General features: G+C 50.4%; 1 protein-coding gene across 12 annotated transcripts in view; it reads right to left on the bottom strand.

The window, feature by feature from the left end:
• The window catches only part of Shank2 (SH3 and multiple ankyrin repeat domains 2), a 511,573-nt gene that overhangs the window by 365,425 nt on the left and 126,761 nt on the right, over positions 1-19,387 (bottom strand). For all 12 annotated transcript variants that reach the window (XM_010635716.3, XM_010635704.3, XM_010635710.3 and 9 more), the window contains 2 exons: positions 13,302-13,418; positions 2,812-2,889 (listed from right to left, as the gene is read on the bottom strand). In XM_010635716.3, coding sequence (XP_010634018.1) covers positions 2,812-2,889; positions 13,302-13,418 — 195 coding nt within the window. The remainder of the gene's footprint in view (positions 1-2,811; positions 2,890-13,301; positions 13,419-19,387) is intronic.

Raw genomic sequence — 19,387 nt, 5'->3', positions numbered from 1 at the left:
AATGAACCTTGTTAGGGACACTTTAGATGCCAGCCATAACATTAACTCATGCCTCTTTATCTCCTTTCCTCCCATAAATTGAGAATTAAAAAGCTTAGGTTGGGAGCTTTTGAAAATCTCCAAAAGGGGAAAGACGCATCATTATTATTATCACCATCATTCTCAGTGGCCTCCTCACGACCTTCGCTACCATCACCATCACTACAACTATCCCTGTCCTCTCAACCAACATCATCACCATCATCACCATCTTTACCACCAGCGGTGGTGAACCTAAGGCCCAGGAGCCGCATGGGCTGTTGGTATCGTTCAAGGCTGTAAAAGGTTCATCACCACTGTTTACCACCATCACCACCATTGCTGTGGAAGATGCACCCATGTGATGCTGTAAGCGCTCCTCCTCTTTTTTCTTTTCCTTAAATTGTTTTTGTCTTTTGATTCCCAAACCTGAGCAGGATCAGAGTCCCTGGAGACCTCTTTGGAACAGGAGCTCTGATTCCACGGGGTGCAGTGAAGTCTGAGAACCGACATTTCCCTCAAGGTTCTGGATCCTCCTGGTGCTGCTGGGCCAGCATCAGAATTGAGTCATGAAGCAAAGGTAGTTCCAGATGAACCCCACCATGATTTCTTACAAAAAAGCCCGTTTTCCAAATGATAGCAAACAGCACCACCACTTTCTAGGTGAGCGCATTTGGTTCTTCTTAAGTGATGCAGTGACCTATCCTCTCCCTCACAAACTCAATATCAGTGATGCAGTTTTCACAATTGGGATGAGAAAAACAATGTCAAGTGGGAGCTGAGGCCGTGGTGAGGGTAAAGATCCACAGAATGAACTCACTTGTTACACGTTATTGAAACACAAGACCTAGAGGAACCCAACTCCCGAGCTGTGCATGGAGCCCATTCCAGATGTGCACAGCAGCTGGGCTCTGATCCCACTGGTTACACGGGCAGCATTTGGAGGTACAAAGTCAGATCAATTCAACAGCGTTTTGTCACAGTGCTCCAGTGGCCCTGGGTTTGTGCTGGTGCAGTTTTGCTGCCAGGAGAGTGTTTTAAACATCCTGCCAGGACTCAGGCACAAAAGATGTCCCCATCTCAGGTGCTCACTGTGGTGAAGGGACAGCAGGGCCCCGACAGAAAGGGGGCATTTGGATTGGCCTGTTGTTCTGAAGGGCATGGAAGACTCACTTCCCCAGTGCGTCATGTACTGGTTGTAAGCCACAGTGGGAAGAATCAGAGTGAGCACTCTTGTACTATCTAAGCACCTGCTGTGACTCAAAGAGCATCAGCTGCTATTCCTAAGCGATTTAAGCAACTTCTGTTTAAAGAACCAAAGAAAGTTGCAAAAAGAAAAGAAAAAGATCTGTAAACTAGGCCCACCAAGTCCACAGCTAACCCCAGAGGGCAGATGTAGTTACCCCTTGAAGTGAAAGGGCCCATGGCCCTTCACATCCACCACCAGGAAGAGGAAATTTCCCTAGAGAGTCACTGTAATCTTTCCAGACCCATCGGCAAGCCAGGAGCTCACTTCTGCCAGCCTGTGTGTGCAAAACATTTGCAAGCAGCAAGAGGCAACACTGAAATGGAAACCTAGCATGACTGAAGAAATCAGGAAATTCTTGAGTGCAATGGTAACCTCTGGGCCCAGGTGTCGAACTGAACTGACTCATTTTCAAGGCACCAAGTCTGTATATGTTAGTAATGTCTAAGAAGAGCATTAGAAAAATCATCTGTGTAGCCCAGTTCTAAATTAAAAGCTTCTCTCAGCTCATTAAAATATAAAAGTTATTTCCAAATAAAGAGTATCCTGGTCTCCACAGTTTAAGTGGGTATATATCCACTGACTGCATATAGAACTAAAAGGTGTCTCTAACAGGGTACTTAATGTGTGTGTGTGTACAGTCAAAAGTATAAAAATACAAACAAGAGAATGTTATTCACTCATGAAAAAGAAAGAGGCACTAATGCCTGCTGCAACAGAGACAAAATTTGAAAACACTATACTGAGCAAAGGAAGCCAAACAGAAAAACAAAAACAAAAACAAAAACAAAAAAAAACCCAAACCACATGGTGTATGGTGACTTAGAAATTGGTATTGTATGAAATGTCCAGAACAGGTATGTCTGTCCAGACAGCAAGTAGATTAGTGGACGTCTAGAGGCCAAGGGGAGAGGGAATGGTAGTGACTTGGTTGGAGTGCAAGGTTTCCTGTGGGAAAGAGTTTCTAACTAGGCAGTGTGATTGGTTGTACAATATCATGAAGGTTCTCAATGTCACTAATTTGTTATATGTTAAGATAGCTAAGATAGTTAACTTTTGTGTTATATGTGTTCTGCCCAATGTTTCAAACACTTAAGAACTGGTTATGTGTTCCACCATTGGAACCCCATGGCCATGCCAGGTACATGTGGTTCTTCCGACCTTCTGGAATGGCACAGAGCAGAGGTGTTGACTAAATATCCCTCCCATGAAGCTTGCCCACTTCAATCGATAGATGTCAGAGCCCACACTTCCCAACAGCTGCAGAACTGAAAGCAGCCCTGATGACGTTGCCTTTCTAGAATATTCCACGACACAAGCCTCTGAGTTATTCTCGTCATCTGGCCCAGTAGGAAGTAAGACACAAGCAAACCCAGAGACACGAGTAGCTTGGGTGCTTGGAGCCACAGCGCAGCCTCTGACACTGGGAATGCCTACAGCGCAGAGAGCAACCTCACGTCGTACATGCAATGCAGCATGTGGGAATGGAGCTGTGGCCCCCGATGGCTCACACACAGGCACTGCAACATGTCTAGAGCTCTCCTTACCTGAAATGGTGTCTGGCTGTTGTAGTTTTTCAATTCCTTATTTCCACCCCGAAACAGCAGCACTCTCGCACAGCTGTCCTGCAAATAGAGATGAAGAAATCTGCTTGTAAAACAGTGGCACCGAGATTGTTCAAACAAGGACCCCTGGAAACGTGGGCTCACTGGAAATCTCAGACACGTGTCTGTGAAGTTAAAAGGGCGGTAGGTTTTGTCTAAGAGCAAATGGTCTCTCAGACACTGCCAGCTGAAGGTTAAATGCTGGAAATGCTTTGGACAGCAGCTTAGTAGAGTCTATAAAATATTTGAAATACATCTACTCCGTGAACAAATGATTCTACTCTGGAAGATGGTACTCTACAGGAAGAGAAAGTCTTGTACTTGCCTATAAAATATATAACAAGTGAAATGCCATTACAATACAATACAAAGAGAAAGAAAAGAAGAGAAAAATATAGAGGCAGCATAAATATACTAAAACAACAGCCTGGGGTGGGGGGAGCATTCTAGAAAATTCTTCACCTAGGAAGTTGAAGGACAAACAGGGCACACAGATGTAAACTGACAAGCAACACTTCCAGATAGAAAAGCACATCTCAGACCAACAGGGTAGCTTAACTTCCTTTGCATTTTAAAAGTTTCAAATCTGAGTGGCAGGAAAGCAGAACGCACTTCAGGTGCCAGAGGCACTGACTTCTGGGAAGGAAAGGGTCAGGGCGACAATGGCAGGAGTCTTTCTATGTAGACATATATTTTTAATGCTTGTAAATGAGCAGGCAATCAGTCATGTATGTGTTTTTACAGTGCAAATAAATCTAACCCTGTCCATTTATTTGTACACTGGTCTGGGAGAGAATCACTTGCCAATTCCTCGTAAGCTCCCAGTGAAGGAAGCAGAGGTAAGAACTACAACACAAAAGCAGACAGCAGAGCTAGAAATAGTACTAGCTAGAGCCATGTGTCCCTTAATGAGGACAGATTCTGAGAAACATTTCCTTGGGTGATTTCATTATCATTAGAACATCACAAAGTACATTTCCACAAACAAAGATGCCACCAATACCACTAGTGGCAAAATCTTATGAGACTACCATTGTATGTGTGATCTGTCACCAACTAAAATTCTCTGGGTGGTGCACGACTATACAAGAGTAATTTTACCTAATGAATGTAGTTGTCTGTTTAGAAGAAATTATGCTTCGTGATGAGCACTTAGATGATCATTATAGGTTGGTGTTCAGGCCCAGGATTCTGAGACCAGTCAGAGGGCAATCAGCCTGCTACCAACCCAGGCCACTTTTTCTTATCTACCATAGCCCAACACAGGTCATAGCCTAAGACTGAGCTGTGCACATTTCCAATACTCTGTCTTGACCACAAGTCTAGGCAGGAATGACAGGAATGATTACTCCTACAATTGTTCAGTGAAGGAATAAGTGAAATAACTAACCAGAGATTCCTACATACAGGCCCCCGGTTTCTTTCAGGTGACGTAAATGCTCCTACATCAGCTGTGGTGATAGGTGCAAGACTCCCCAAGCGAACCAAAAATCACTGAACCCCACACTTGACCAGGGTGAAGTGTGTGGAGTGTGCACTGTATCTCAATAAAGGTGTTATATATTTAGAAGAAAGATGGCAAGCTACACTGGCAGGTCTGCATACCCTGCTATGAAGGGAGTGGCTGGGAGCCAGGAGGGGCTGCCCCTCTTGGGATCTGGGTCCGATGGTAAAATCAGTGAGGAAGACACTTGCAGATGGAGCTGTCAGAGGCCTGGGGCACAGGGGCCCTGGAAGTGAGCTCCCAGTGGTGGCATCTAGAAGAGGCCGCTGCTACAGAATCAACCTGCTCCATGTTCTCCAGGGGCCCACACACATCCTGCACATGCCTGGCCTGCGTAGGCCAGCCCCTGCATGCCTGGCACACACACCGCCTCAAGTCTCCTCTGGGGCAACCTTTGGGCAGAGGGCCTCTGCCTGCCCTGGGATGCTCAGAAACCACTTTGCTCGGCTCGCGTTGCCTAGCTGGTCCTGGAAAGTGCCGTGCTGTGGGGTGCTATCGCCACTGCAGGAAGGCCTGAGTGGGTGGGACGGGGGTGCAGGCAGAGTGAACCCACCACACACCACTCCCACAGTGCTCTGCACCGACCCCAGTGGGAAGAAAACCACATAGATTTCCCTGTGCTCTGGAGTGGTGGTTCTCACAGGCGTGTGTTTAACCCCTTCGTGGACACCTGTCCAGGTCTGGAGATCTCTTTACATATGACAGTCAGCAGTGCCACTGGTACTTGGTGGGCCCAGGGCCAGGATTCTGAGGAGCTCTACAATTCCTAAGGCACTCCCACACCAAGGAGTTATCCGGGGTCCATGATGCCCCCAGTTGTTACAACAGAGTAGGCATTGGGTACTTCGAGGGGGTCACAAGGACACCCGTCCTGCCAGTCTTGGGCCCCAGCTGGTCAGACCCTAAGTGGACACCAACCCTATGTCAGCCCATTTAGGGTCTCTTCCCTTGAATGTGTCTGGGGCTGAGGACTGTCAGCAGGCAGATGTGCAGAAGTCATTCTGCTCTCTGGAAAGACAGACAGAGGCTGTGCACCGTGGGTAGCTCACTGTGGATGAGGGGCCACACATGCAAGGACAAGGATGTCTCTGCGGCAGCCAGCTACATGGGCCAGGCCCTCACCAGGGAATGGGGGATGCTTTCTGTAGTGGACAGCACCACGCGCCCCTTCCCACAGAAACAGGAGGAAGGGAAGGTGAGCCTGCAGGAGCCAAGGGCTCCTCCTCCCTGTGCCTCCTCCCGCTCAGTGCCTAGGTGTGTATATGCCATGGCCCCTCCTCCTCCAGCCCTGCACTTCCCTCTCTTCCTTCCTTCTCCCCAGCTCTTCTGCTTTTCATCTCCTCTCCTCTTACCCCAGGCTCTCACTCTGGCCTGATGGAATGGCCACTTTCCTAAGGACTCTCTGGGTTGTAAAGAACAGAGCTGCCCTAGGGGGAGGTTAACCATCGGCACACTTGGTGAGTTCCTGGTGGGGCCTAAGCAGCTCCCTGCGTGGCACCTCACTCTCTCCGAGAGGGGCACCCAGTGCTGAAGACTCCCAGGGCAGAGTGCCCTGCCAGTCAGAAGTGGGACTACCAACTTCCCCTCTCCAGAGCTGGGGCAGCGCCTCTCCTGCCACCTGCAATTCATCTTAAATGCTCTTTGTTTCCCTACAAGGTCAGCCCCGGGAAACCACTCTCATAAAGGATATTTCTGTCCCTTAAGTAGCTGTGAATAAATTCTCACCAGGCCCTGCCATTCACACCCTGGTAGGCTCCTGGAAAAAATCCTTCCACTCACCCACGCCAGGATCACTTTGATGGAGTCAGTATTCACTGATCCCTGGACAAAAGACCCACTGCTGCAATGACTGCCAGGCCTCACAGTAAGATCAGGTTCTGGTAGCTACTTCAGAATCACAGGGCCAGTGGTTCAGTTGGCTTATTAACAGCCACGCTCCCGTGTGTTGTGTCTGTGGGTGATAGGCATGCATTTTGCAGTTTATAAAATGCATCCACCAGCTCTATCTGGCCCACCCACTGCAGCACCACTGGAATAATGAAGGGTCCGTTTTTCAGATAAGGGAGTGGAGGCCCAGAAAGGGCAAGTGGCGAAATGTGACAACTCACAGCCTCACAAAGAGAGAAAGGAATGGTGTTCCTAGGTGTAACTGGGAGCCTAACCATCCCCTCACATAGCTGCCAGCTGCCTGAGCTTCTTCTGGAGGTACACCTCCTCCGACAGCTCTACATCCCTTGAAATATATCAATAAGGCACAGATATACAGCAATTTGCATTTTTTTTCCTGAGGACCAAAGCATCAAAGGAAATATCACCTCCCTGCCAATTTCCCCTGGGCAAAACTCTCAGGAACACTTCTTAACAAAGGTAAATCCCCCACAAGGAGCCCTTCTGAGACCCCTTGACCAAAGTCCCAGACCTCTGGGTTTGACCTTTTGCTGAGAGTCATACTGATGAAAGGTAGACCGAGAAAGCACAGTTATTTCTGTGCGCAAAGACTAGACATGCCAGGGACCAGCCTAGTCCCTGGGCTGCAGACATGAAACCGAGTCAGTGTCTCCACCATGCAGGGGCACAGGGAAGGAAACAACAAGCACACAGCTCAGGATGAGCCATTCCAGAATCCTCCATGGACGTGCAGATGAGAAAAGAGTGGGGTGGGGAGTCAGGAAGCTGAGCCCCAGACACAAGGAGGGATGCTGTGGTTACCACATGAGTACAAGCATAAAAGTTGGACCTGGAGTCCGCAAGGTGACAGGGAGAAATGGCGAGGTTGTGCCAAGCTGGCTAGGGAGCATGACATGACCAGCACGGGGCAGGTCACCAGGTGTATCAGAAGGAGACTCTCGGTGAGAAAGGATACCACCCATCTGAAGCAGGCAGATCTGAGGGGAGCGGAGAAGAAGAGCAAGGCTGGCTGGTGGTCCAGGGAGGGATGGCAGAGGCCTGGGCAAGGGAGAGATGAGGAGGGGACAGGAAGGGATGAATTGGAAGTGGACATGACTGGAGGGGCAGGGAGGGGAGAAGCAGGAGAGTGCTAGCCACAGAGAGGGAGGAGCTGTGCACTGGTTGTCCTCCAGGCCACCAGGTGGAGTTATCACTGTGACAGCTGGGGGTCCTGACTGGGAACCTTCTTTTCTCTGGAAAGGTACTAAAGGACACAGAGGACTGCCTGGGGTCACCGCAGGACAGAATTTGGGTAACAGGAGCACCTGGCATGGGTGCCAAGAGATGTCACGAGAAGTGGAGTTTGACGGGAATAGAGGCACGGCAAGGAAGATGACTGGAGATGACCAGAGATGGTGGCCGGCCCTGAGTGGGAGGGACCGAAGTCTGACTGGACTGTGTGTGAAATGAAAATAAGAACGTGGAAACAAGTGTAAATCACCATGTGACATGTGTGAGGATGGGCAAGAAGAAAGCCAGAGCTCTGAGAAGGGTCTGTTTTGTGGCACTGGGGACAGAATCAAGGGGCTCTCTACCAATGAGCAACATCCCCAGGCCTTTTTATTTTTTACTATAGCAGTTAAGTAGCTCAGAGTGGCCTTGAACTTGGGATCCTCCTGCCTCAGTCACCGGAGCAGCTAGGATTACAAGCAGGAACCACTAAGCCCAGCAAGAGGGTTTCTATGTGCTAATGGAGTAGAGAAAGAGGAGAGAGGTCAAAACCAGAGATGCTGCTCTCTGGTTTGTCCAGACTGACGCACTCAGCACTACAGCCAAGACTAACTCAAGATGTCCAAGTCCCATCGAGTGCCTCCATCTGGGCCACACCGGAGCATCTTTAGCAGAATGACATGAATATGAATTGCCAAGTGTGCCAGTTCTAAGTCAGGAGAGTACAGTGACAGGCAGCCACAGATCCAAGAACTAAGATGCATGCGATCAACTGGCAAAGGGAGACAGCGTGTGGGGAGTTGCGACATTGACGTCACCAGGGTGGGGTCAAACCATGTCTCTTGGACTGTCCCTCACCATGAAAGCACACCCAAAGCAAGGGCCGGGGAGCAAAGACAGCACCCATCACATGCTATGGAGCACAGGGCTTTTGCCATGGGTTACAGGAATGTCTCCAAAGCTCCAGGAGGGTGCAGGCAGGAAATCCGGTTCACCATTTCTTTTTTTTTTCAGCTTTAATCGAGTTTATTGGTACATTTTAGGGATAGCGTACAGTTCCATTCATTGTTGGGATCTTGTACCTCTACATGACAGGTCTTGGTTGTCATTTTTTCCCCTTGTCGGTTCACCATTTCTTAACCGAGCTGCCCCTAAGCCAAGCCTGGGGCTTCCAACTGGAGGCAGAGATGCCAGCCAGCAGCATCCAGCAAGGCTCACTGGGGGTCCCAGGGAGGCCCCCACCCACAATGCTCAGGAAGACGGTAGCCTTTTGCCGGCCCCACAGATACAACCACAGAGCTGACGAGTGCCCATGGGACACCAGCAAGGGCAAAGAGGTACAGATAGAAAGCATCCCACCTTCTCTTACCTCGGCTCTCAACAGAATCAAAAGACTCGCTCCCGGGAGGCAGGGTATGCATGTGTGTGCGCGCGGGTGAGTGTGTGTGTGCGTTTGAGTGCCTTGTAAACAAATTGGTCTGGCCTAGCCACCTTTGATATTTAAAATTTCCTCTGATCCTTCATTATCCAGGGTGGAAAAACAAACACCAGGCTGCTCCCCTCCCTCTGGAGCTCTTAGAAAGCCAGCGTGAGGCTGAGGGAGTCGGCAGATTAGACACAATTTGCCGCTTACAATCAAAGCCCTAATTAGTTGATTGCATGAGAGAAGACAGAATATTCTGATCATGGTACTTTTTATTAGAAATGGAGAGCTGAGGCCTGAATAAAACTGATAAAGCGCGAGTGCCATTCCACGCACCTGGATGCTTTCAGATTTAATCAGAAGAGGCTTGTTAAGGCCAATCATTGTCAGGAGCAGTGTTGCTATCACCATCACCACCAACCATCACCATCATCGCCGTCACAGCCATCAGCATAATCACCGTCACCGTCACTGACACCATCATCATCATTGTCGGCACCATTTCCAAAACCATCGCCATTGATGCCTTCACCCCCACCGTGACGGCCACTGTTTTCTGAGCTTCCATTATGTACTGAACATAGCACACACTTGCTTCCTATCTGTGGCTTCTTGGGAGCTCTAGGATCCAAGAGAGGCGGTAGGTTACCCACAAGAGCACAGCTGGGTAACGGTCCAGATGCAGTGGCCTCAGACCACTCGGCCTCCTTGTACCACTGAGACTGCTGCTAACTTCATGAAGTTAGCATGAAGTGGGTCATGTCCTGATTCACTTGTACTTCTGTTCCATCACTGGGACAGTCCTCAGTGTGTCCTGTACGACCCCTAATTCACCTTAACAGGCAGTGTTGTGATATCACCTTCACCGGAGCCTGGTGCAGCCACATACACAGTGTATGTGTAGGGAAGGGGACATGGACACAGGATGCTCAGCAAGGTGGTGACAAAGGGAGAACAGAACCTGGGTGAGTACAATGGTATAATGTGTGCCAGAAGAGGCTGGGATGCTCCATTTCTCCTAAACAGTCTTTTACAACACCCGCACAACACATGAGGCAGCGTCTCTCTGGAAACTGCCTTGAAGTGAGGCTTGGACCAGCCTCCTTCACACATCAGAAGGATGCACCAACAAGCTGGAGGAGGCTGCAGGAGGAAAGGAAAGACCACCCTAGAATCCCAGGAGGGCATGAGATGCAGAAGGACAGACCCTAGAATACTCATTGATATTCCAGATGGACATGGTGGTCATGGGGCTTACAAATGCAGAGACTGTGAACCAAACCACAGCTCTTGGAGGTTTACACGAGTCAGGCAGGTAAAACCCTGCTGCACCCCTCCAGCATTTCTCTGCAGGCTACAGAAGAGGGACATCCAGGCTGCAGCTGGGCCAGTGGCAGGTTGTCTGTGATGATCCCAAGTCCCTGGTGAAGGGACAGCTCTCTGCACACTGGTAGAGGCTCCCTGGCCTGTTGGATGGAAGCCACCCAACTCTGGGCAGAGGCAGGGTGGTTTCCTATTCCTAGACTAGGCAAACTGCTGCCCACAAGCCACAGTGGCCCACTGGGCCAATAAAAACAAGTAAGGTTTTATTAGAACACAGACACTCTCTTCCACTGACAAACGGACTATGGCTGCTTCTGTACTATGAACACAGAGCTTAGTAGCTCCGACAGGGATAACTGGTCCCTTACAGAAAATAGGCAGTTAATCCCTATTCCAAGACCCTTATTGTGAGGGTTTTCCTGAGAGCCCTGGCCAGCTGGGGACCCTCCTGGAGCCAGCAAATGAGGAGGGAGGACAGATGTGGAGCACGTGGTGTGACACGGAGCAGAACAGGCCCCACAAAGAGCTGAGAACACAACTGTCAAAATGTTGTAACCTTGCCCAATAAAAAAACCAAACAGCACTTTCCAAAGAGAGCATCTTGTCCACAATTATATCAAGGGAGAGAAAACATGATTTCTGACTTTTTATGATAAAATATGCAGGGAAACTACACAGGGAAAAATTAAGGAATGTTTCCCCATCTAAGGCAGTAATTAAGAAGCAGCTGTGGGTGCAGATGTTTTCACAGCCACAGCTAAGCCTCGCGATAGGTATTTTGAAGGCAGCTGAGCAAGTCTGTCTGTGTTCACAGAGTCATCCCCACATCCACACTCTCAGCGCGCCCAGAAACACCACCGTGTGCGAATCACATGCTCGCCACAGGGGCCAGGAGCACTGCAAAATATTTCTCAAAACTCAGCAGAAATGCTGCTCTGATCCCATCCAGCCTCACCATTCTCCTGTGCCAGGCTGGGGTAGACCATGAACGATGGTAGTTTATATCTCCCAAGGAGCTGGGCTGAGGGGAGGGAATGTCACCGAGAGAATGGATGAAGCACAATGGTCTGGTCCTGCGCATTCCCCACTGCGTCTCACAAAGGACTGCAGGGCAGGAGACCTATGAATTCTATCAGGGAGTCACAAGGGAAAGCTTGCCTAGATATAGGATGTCTGCATGAGGTCTTCAGAGACGCACAGGATATTTCCAAAGCAAAGAATCTAGGAAGGTTTAACAGCTAGAAGCAAATGGGACTTCAGAGTGGCCGGGGCTGGGAATAGACCTGGGTGTGGGCCAAGCTTGCAATGTCCCTCTGAGCCACCACGAGGAACAGAATAGGATCAAGGATTTGGAATGGGAAGAGAACATTGGTGGCCGACAGAGCAAGGACCCTGGGTCCTCTATCTGACCCTTCTGCTCCTCCAGGAGAAGCCTCACTTGCACCCCACTCCGATAGGCCATTAGGTGCAGCATCTCCATCTCGCCACCGTTAAGAACAGGGCTTTCTTGAAAACAGAAGGAAGAAGGGCAGAGGCGACCTCCAAGTGGGACAGCTTGCATTAGCCTGACCTTGAACACCAAAGCTCCCCTGAAGCTCCCTTGAAGCAGTTCTGCAACCCACCTGCATACCTGAGCCTGGGCCTTTTCATGTCTCCTGTGGGGTATCAGCTTGGCTGTGTCCCCTCCCTTACTCTGCCCAGCTCAGTGCACCCATGGTGCAGGGTGATTTTCTCACCTATGGCTCCCTCTTCCAGAGAGGACACTCAGTCCCATGAGCCTTTGGGGCCTCCCAAACATAACTGTCACCCACTGTTTTGGGCTGTCACAGTTGGTCTGACAGGGTACATCCGGGGTGGGGGTTCGTGAGCAGACACATGCACACCCACGTTCACAGCAGCATCCTTCACAACAGCTCAAAAGGAGGATGCTGCCCAACTATCCCTTTAGGAAAGGGCAGGGTCTTAGTTCTTACAGCTGTGACACAACACCTGGCACCCACAGCTTAAGGGAGGAAAGGTTTATTCCAGCTCACAGTTTGCAGAGATTCCAGGCTATGGCTGGCTGGCTCCAAGGCAGGATGACATGGTACAGGGGCGTGGTGGAGGAGATCAGCTTACATCATGGTGGACAGGAAGCAGAGGAAGACCAAGGAGGAGCCAGGAAGGGAGGGAGACACACCCTCTGTCTTGCCCTATGACCAGCCTCTTCTGACACAATCTCACCTTTTAATGGCAAGTCAGCTGTGAGTTCCCATAATCCAATCACCTTTCAAAAGCCCCACCTATGGTCACATGAGGATCTGAAGGGACATCTAGACACAAACCATAGTGCATGGATAAACAAAACAGGGTCCATCTATACAAGCGCAGTGGTACTCAGCCTTAAGTCAGGCTCTGACACACAAACTACAGCATGAGGGACCTCAAGGGTACTGTGTTGAGAGGAGCAAGCCAGGCACAGAGGGACACGCATACGATTCCACTCTTAGGAGGTCCCCAGAGTCCTCAAGACCATGGCAACAGGAAGTAGGCTGCGGGTGCCAGGGTCGAGAGAAGGGACAGAGTCAGTCTTTAATGGGGACAGATTTGGTTTGAGGGGATGTGGAAGCTCCGAGATGGACGGAGGTAAAGGCTGCACACATGTGAATGTGCTTAATGCCCCCAAACTCTGCACCTGAAATGATTAAGTGTGACTTTCTGTCATGTATATTTCACCAAAATTGAAAATCAAGCATGTGGGGTCAGATAGTTGTGAGAGTCGGGGACTGAGCAGAGCTGGTGCCTCAGGTATGGGATGACATGAGCCTCACTCCTCCACACTTTCTGCAGAGCCAGCAGGCAGCATGGGGCTGTGGCATCCAGTCCAGCAGACCTGCATCTGGACCCAGCCCTGCAATACCCAGGGTGACCTGGGCCTCTCTGCTTCTCCAGAGCACTGCATCCTCTTTTTTGCCACAGGGCACAGCTCCCACCCACACAGATAGCAGGGAGGGCCACCGGGGACGCCCCTGCCAGGCCCTTATCCTGGTGCCCTGGGCCTGGGGTAGAGGGTTGCATGTTACTGACCTGGTTGTAGAGGGCACAGATGTGCAAGGCTGTGTTCCCCGAGGCATTCTGGGCACCCATGTCTGCGCCATAGAAGAGCAGGTGCTCCAGGTGCTGCACGTGTCCGTACCTGCAGGCCTGCGACACAGAAGGAGCAGTGAGCAGGCTGACTACCTCTGGTCTGGCTGTGCAGCCAGGAGAAATACCCTGCTGTTCACACATACCTGTCCGAACCCACATGTGGGCACAGGGCTCATGCAAACACAGCCCACCCAGCAGGACGGAGGCCCAGATACAGGGGCTCCAGCCCCTGGCTACTCATGAGCAGTTCAGACGAGTGCTTGGCTGCTTAGACAGGGTTTCCAGGAAGGGCCCCCAGCCTTCCTTCTATGCAAACACAGGGAACCAGAGGAACAGATCATTCTTCTGACCTCAGCGCCCAGCTCCACGAAATGCGAACTGGGGCATTTGGCCTGCCTTGGAACCCCAAGCCCCAGTGCAGTAGCCAGGGGACATACTTGCAGCCCTCATCCTGGGCTATGTCCAGGGGATGAGTCTGCCAAACATCCTTCTGTGTGCCAGGGATGGCCCTGTGGTTGCTTCAAGTGTAATCCAGCCTGTGTGTGGGTGGCAGCGGCCCAAACCAGGGCTGCCCCACCATGTGATCTGCCCCTCGCTCAGCCCCAGTGATTGACGAGACATCAAGGACGCAGGGTCCAAAGGACTGGAGTCAAGCCACTGGCTTTCATTCATCAAGACTCTGACCTAACCTGTAAATGGAAACAACATTCCCCGCACAGGTAGGGCAAAGACCCCGAAGGTCTTGGATGACCCTGGGCACCTCATCAGCACCCAGAAAAGAGCATGGCCCCTTCCTATGCCAGCTCATAGGGGCAGGGAGTCCCTGAGGAGGTGGCCAGGGCAGTTCTGTCCAAAACACACTATGCCCCCACACCCAGGTGAGGGAGAAATATGGGTCCTGACCCAACCCCTCCCACCCCAGAAGTTACCAGGCAGCCACACCAAGGGCAGCAGCGCAGGGTGGTGATGGCACTGGCTCCCTATAAACACAGACCACTCAGTGACAATGTGTTTCTGATCACTGAGACACATGGAAGTTAACATCACCTTTGCAAGGTCTACGAGAATGAGCTACACCTCGACAGCTAGCAGAAAAGGCAACAGGGAAGACATTGAGATTATTAATTGGATAAGTAAAATTTAAGAAGAAATAGCCATTTACAATAGCTGTGCCTCCTGCAACAGGTCCTCCTATAGGTGCTGCTTCTCCCGTCCAGCTCTGTGCAAAGCAGGCCTTCCTGTGGGGCTTCTGTCTGCATCCTCAGTGGTTGGGCAGGGAGGGCCCAGCTTGTCCTGCAGATGGGGCCGTCAGTCCCTCATCCCAGGCAGGGTTCAGGGACCGTGGGACCCAGATGACCCTGAATTCCCAAGGCAGGGACATTTGTCAGCACTGCAGGACAATTACCTACCGACCTGGGGGCTGCTGGGGCCATGTGCATGGAAGGGAAGTTGGAAGGGAGAGCAGGAAAGGGGAAGAGAGGAGAGGAGGGAGGGAGAGACAAGGAGACAGAGACGCACAGGCTGAGCCAGGTAATACCCTAGGGTTCCTCTAGGCCACGCTGTCCCTGAACTTTCTGAAGACATAAAGACTTGAATTCCCCACCCCACTCCCACCCTTAAACCAGTTTGAGTTGGGAATTTTGTTCCTTAAATTGAAGAAACCATCTGCCTAATCGGCTCTCCCCGAAGGACTCCTACAAGCAACGCTGTTATGGCTTAATTTAATTGCTCTGTAGTCAATAAAAAAGAGAACTATGTTACCATAAACATGCTGAGCAATTAATCCGGGCTCATCACTCCCCTTCCCCCAGTTAATTAGGACTTCTGAGGTCACAAGTTCCATCCGTGGGATCGAGTCACCGATTTGTCAGCAAGGGCCAGCACGGGATCAAGGCTAAGAGTCAAGTAAGAGACAGTAACCTGAGTGGGAGGTTTGCAATGAAAAGTCTCCAAGGACCCCCACTTGATTTCTGCTTCATTTTCACATGCTTGATATTCTGCAAAAAGTAAAACCAAAAAAATGCAAAAAAAACAAAAAAAAGTGCTGAACAAAAACAAAAACAAAAACACCAAAAAACCCCAAAAAACCAAATTAAAAAAAAACCCTATCCCAATCATGAAAGAGGATGTCTAGACCTGCTTCGGGGAGCGGCAAGAAAGAAGGCAGGAGTGAGTCTGAAGTGAAGGGGGTGTGTTGAGCGGTTAATGGCACTGGATTGTACACTGCAACAGATTAAAAAGTGTAAACGTCTAATTCTGATCACCTCTTGTACAATCTGAATGACCTTTATTCCACCAGTCTGTATTTAAAGGGCCATCTTTGCTAGTCTCGTCTTTTTAATCCCTGGTGGTTCAAGTGAGGGAGAGGGAGCAGCTGGGTGTAAGGGGCTGAGGGGACCTAGGCAAGCCGTGGCCACCGGGTCAGCAGACTGGCTGCAGCCTTGGGAGGAGCAAACAGGTGCGTAAGCACTGGGAAGTGAGGGCCGGGCTCTCTCTGGAAGCCGGAGGACAAAGACAGCTGGGGGGTATGGGAATGTACCCTGCAGCCCTGGCTTGGATGGGGCAGATGGAGCCACGGTTCTTGATACAGAGAGAAACAAAAATGGAAGTTTATACAGCTGGCTACCTGCATGTCTGTGGATTCAACCAACTACAGATGGAAAATATCTGAAAAAAAAAAGCACTGAACACATATAGATGTTTTTCTTGTCCTTATTCCCTTAAACAACCACAGCGTAACAACTGTTTCCATAGCATGTGTGTTGCGTCGGGTGTTATACATGAGATAAAGATACCGTGCCGTTTTAGGTCAGGGACTTGAGCACCGTGGATTCTGGCGTCCTGTACGTACACATGTACACATCTTCCCCTGGCTCCAGACTGGGTGTAGAGCCAGGAGGAGCCCTGTGATGGTGAGGGTGCCTGCCACTAGCTCTTGGTTTCTAAATGTCCTTCCCCACTGAAAGGAGCCAGAGTTCCCAGGGGAAGCGCTGATTCCAAGGCTGAGGCAGGGAAAGAAAAAGAGGAGCACAGAATATCACCTTGTATCAGATAGGAAGGAAAGGAGGGAGGGAAGGAGAGAGGGACAGAGGGAGGGAGGGGAGTCTAGAGAGGATGGAAGGACAAAGGAGCTACCCCGAGGTGCTCCCACCAGCCATAACTGGGATAACAACAACCTCGCTATAAACAAACGAGCAACAAGCAACAACAACTACAAAAGAGCCAACAGAGGCAGAAGCAATGATGATACCAGGACATCTCCACTTGGCAACTGTGGCAGCCACAATCAGTTGAGGCAAGGACACTGGCCCAAGCAGGAGAAAGGGGTCAGGGGCAGGGATCACTGGACCAGGCCGTTCACAGGAGCATCCCTAGGAACGGGCAAGAGGCCGCCAGAGACCACCTGACAGGAAGCAGTGCTGAGAGCGCGGCGATCAGCTCCAGGAGGCTCCCCCGCCACAATGTGCACCGGATCCCATCCCAGGGACACAGCAGACACACCCAGCCTGAAGATCTACAGCCGGCCCAGAAATCATCACAAGGGCCCAAGCCGGAGGGTCAGGGAAGACAGGTGCTCCTCCAGGGTAAGGGTCCAGAGAGGACCCTAGATTGATCCTCTGGCCATAGGGGACACCACAAGGACACCTGACAAACACAGATGTGGCCTCCAAGGAAAAGGTGTATGGAATTCTCTGTGCCAGACTTGCAGACCATCCTCGAAGCTTGAAAATGGAAACAGACATTTACAATTGAAAAAACAAACAAACAAACAAAACAAACCACTACACCTACTTGACACAAAGATACAGAAAGCTACCAAAGGGTTAAAGCAAAGTATGTGTCCTTGCTGAGGCAAGCAGGGCAGTTTCTGGCCAGCGGAGATGGACAGAGAGCTGGCGGAAGTCAGAGAGCATCTACAACGTAAGCTGAAACACTGCCTTCCACGCTCGCGTCCTTGCATCTTCCAGGGTGCTTTGTGGATAACGCATGTATCGGGGCTCCACCCACATCTGCTGCCTACGATCTGGGGGTGGGTGTGCAGGTGTATGGAGATGATCCCCACAGGTTCCAGGTTCACCCCAACTGTACAGCCCACTCACCACTTGCCAACCAGAGATGTGGCATAAATTAGGAAACAGGGCACTCCTTCCTTTAAGCACTTTACTGCCACCTGCTGGGCATGTGGGATAAATCTCCACACTTAAAAATCACAGCAGGGGGACAGCGCCCCCTGGGGTTGTGCAATGTCCAACACATGCAACCAAAGCAACACAGATCTCACTGCACCATACCCAGGGGACAGCAAACACTTGTGCACAAGACCTCCCCTATGTCCACCTTTTTCTATGTTCCAGCAAACTAAATCCAAACACAAAGGCACCTCTCCTGCAGCACAGGATTCATTTACAACCTGTGGATATTGTGAGCTAACGGGATACAAGTCATGTCACATCAGCCCTGTGAGCAAGGAAACGGATGCTGTCGGCAGAGAGACAACTCTTGTCCACACACCTACAGACACCCCTAGCTTGGCTGGAGCCACCCGCTGCTCCACAGCCCTACATCCCAGGCTTCTTGCCTGCCCAATGGCAGGTAGACATCCAGGCATGCAGGGTGGCAAAGCCAAGCCTGCATGGGCTGTGGCACAAACCAGACTGGGTAGTTCTGTCCTAATCAACATTATGAGCTAAACTGTGTCCCCTCAACATTTATGCTCAAGTCCTAACCTCAGGATGTGATTACAGTATCTGGAGACAGGACCTTTTAAGAGGCGTTAAGGACAGGGCACAAAGGCACATGTCTGTAATACCAGCTACTCAGGAGCCTGAGGCAGGAGGATCACAAGTTTGAGGCCAGCCTTGGCAAATTAGCAAGATCCTGTATCAAAATAAAATGAGGTTGAGAGTATGAAATAGGGAAAAAAAAAGTCTAAAGGAAAAGTGGGAAAGGGAGGGAAAGGAAATAAGGGAAAAGAAAAAACGTGAAAAAAAGAAAAAAAAACGGAACCAGTCTTTGTAAATAGGGAAGGGTAAAGGGGCTGAAGGGAGGGTAGAGGGATGGGGGAGAAAACAAGAACCAAGACACATCATGTAAGGTACAAAATTCCAATGATAAATGTAACTGTATTATTTGCTTTAAATGTACCAATAAACTTTTCTGGGTTTTTTTTGTTTTGTTTTGTTTTGTTTGTTGTTTTTTGTTTTTTGTACCGGCGATCGAACTCAGGACCTTGTGCTTGCGAGGCAGGCAGCCAAATCCCTGGCCTAAGCTTTCCATTTTTTGTTTGTTTGTCTGTTTGTTTGTTTGTTTGAGACAGGGTCTCCCTCTGTAGTTGAGACTGACCTGGAACTCACTATGTAGCTCAGGCTGGTCTCGAACTCACAGCGATCCTCCTGCCTCAGCCTCCCAAGTGCTGGGATTACAGGAGTGCGCATCCACGCCCCTAGTAAACTTAATGGGGAGAAAAATAAAAAGATAAAATGAGGGCTGGGGGTGTTGAATCCCCAGGACTGATAAAAAAAAAGTTTAAGGTACAATGAGTTCACCAGGGCAGGTCTTAATCCCATCGGACTATGCCCGTCTTGACAGGAAGAGATGGGGACGCACAGATCACAGAGGTTGGTGGTAATTTAAAGAACCAGCAGGGGGAAACGGCTTTCCCAGATGGATCTGAAAACCAACCAACCACCAGAGGGCAGCCCGCACTGGCAGCACAGGTGAGCTGAGAACCAGGGTCTGTAGGACCTGAGGACTCAGGTTAGCGCCTCCAGGTCAGAAGTGCTACCAAAAGCTCTGGGCTAAAGGGCTGAGTGAGGGCCCCGGGTGTTTGGGGTGACACGAGGCCAGAAGCGGATCCAAGCTCAGGACCTCAGAGATGAAACTCCACACCTGTGGGGACAAGAAATGCCAAGAGCCAGGCCCATAGTGACACCAGGGTCCCCGCAGCCCACGGACGTGCCATCATCACACGCTCTGGATGAAGAAAACTGGACCTGTGGGTGTGACGTCACCGGTGGAAGAGAAGG

The sequence above is a fragment of the Fukomys damarensis genome, unplaced genomic scaffold (assembly GCF_012274545.1).
Source record: "Fukomys damarensis isolate Sample0158 unplaced genomic scaffold, DMR_v1.0_HiC HiC_scaffold_27, whole genome shotgun sequence".
Lineage (NCBI taxonomy): Eukaryota > Metazoa > Chordata > Mammalia > Rodentia > Bathyergidae > Fukomys > Fukomys damarensis.
This window is presented reverse-complemented; position numbering and strand designations above follow the sequence as displayed.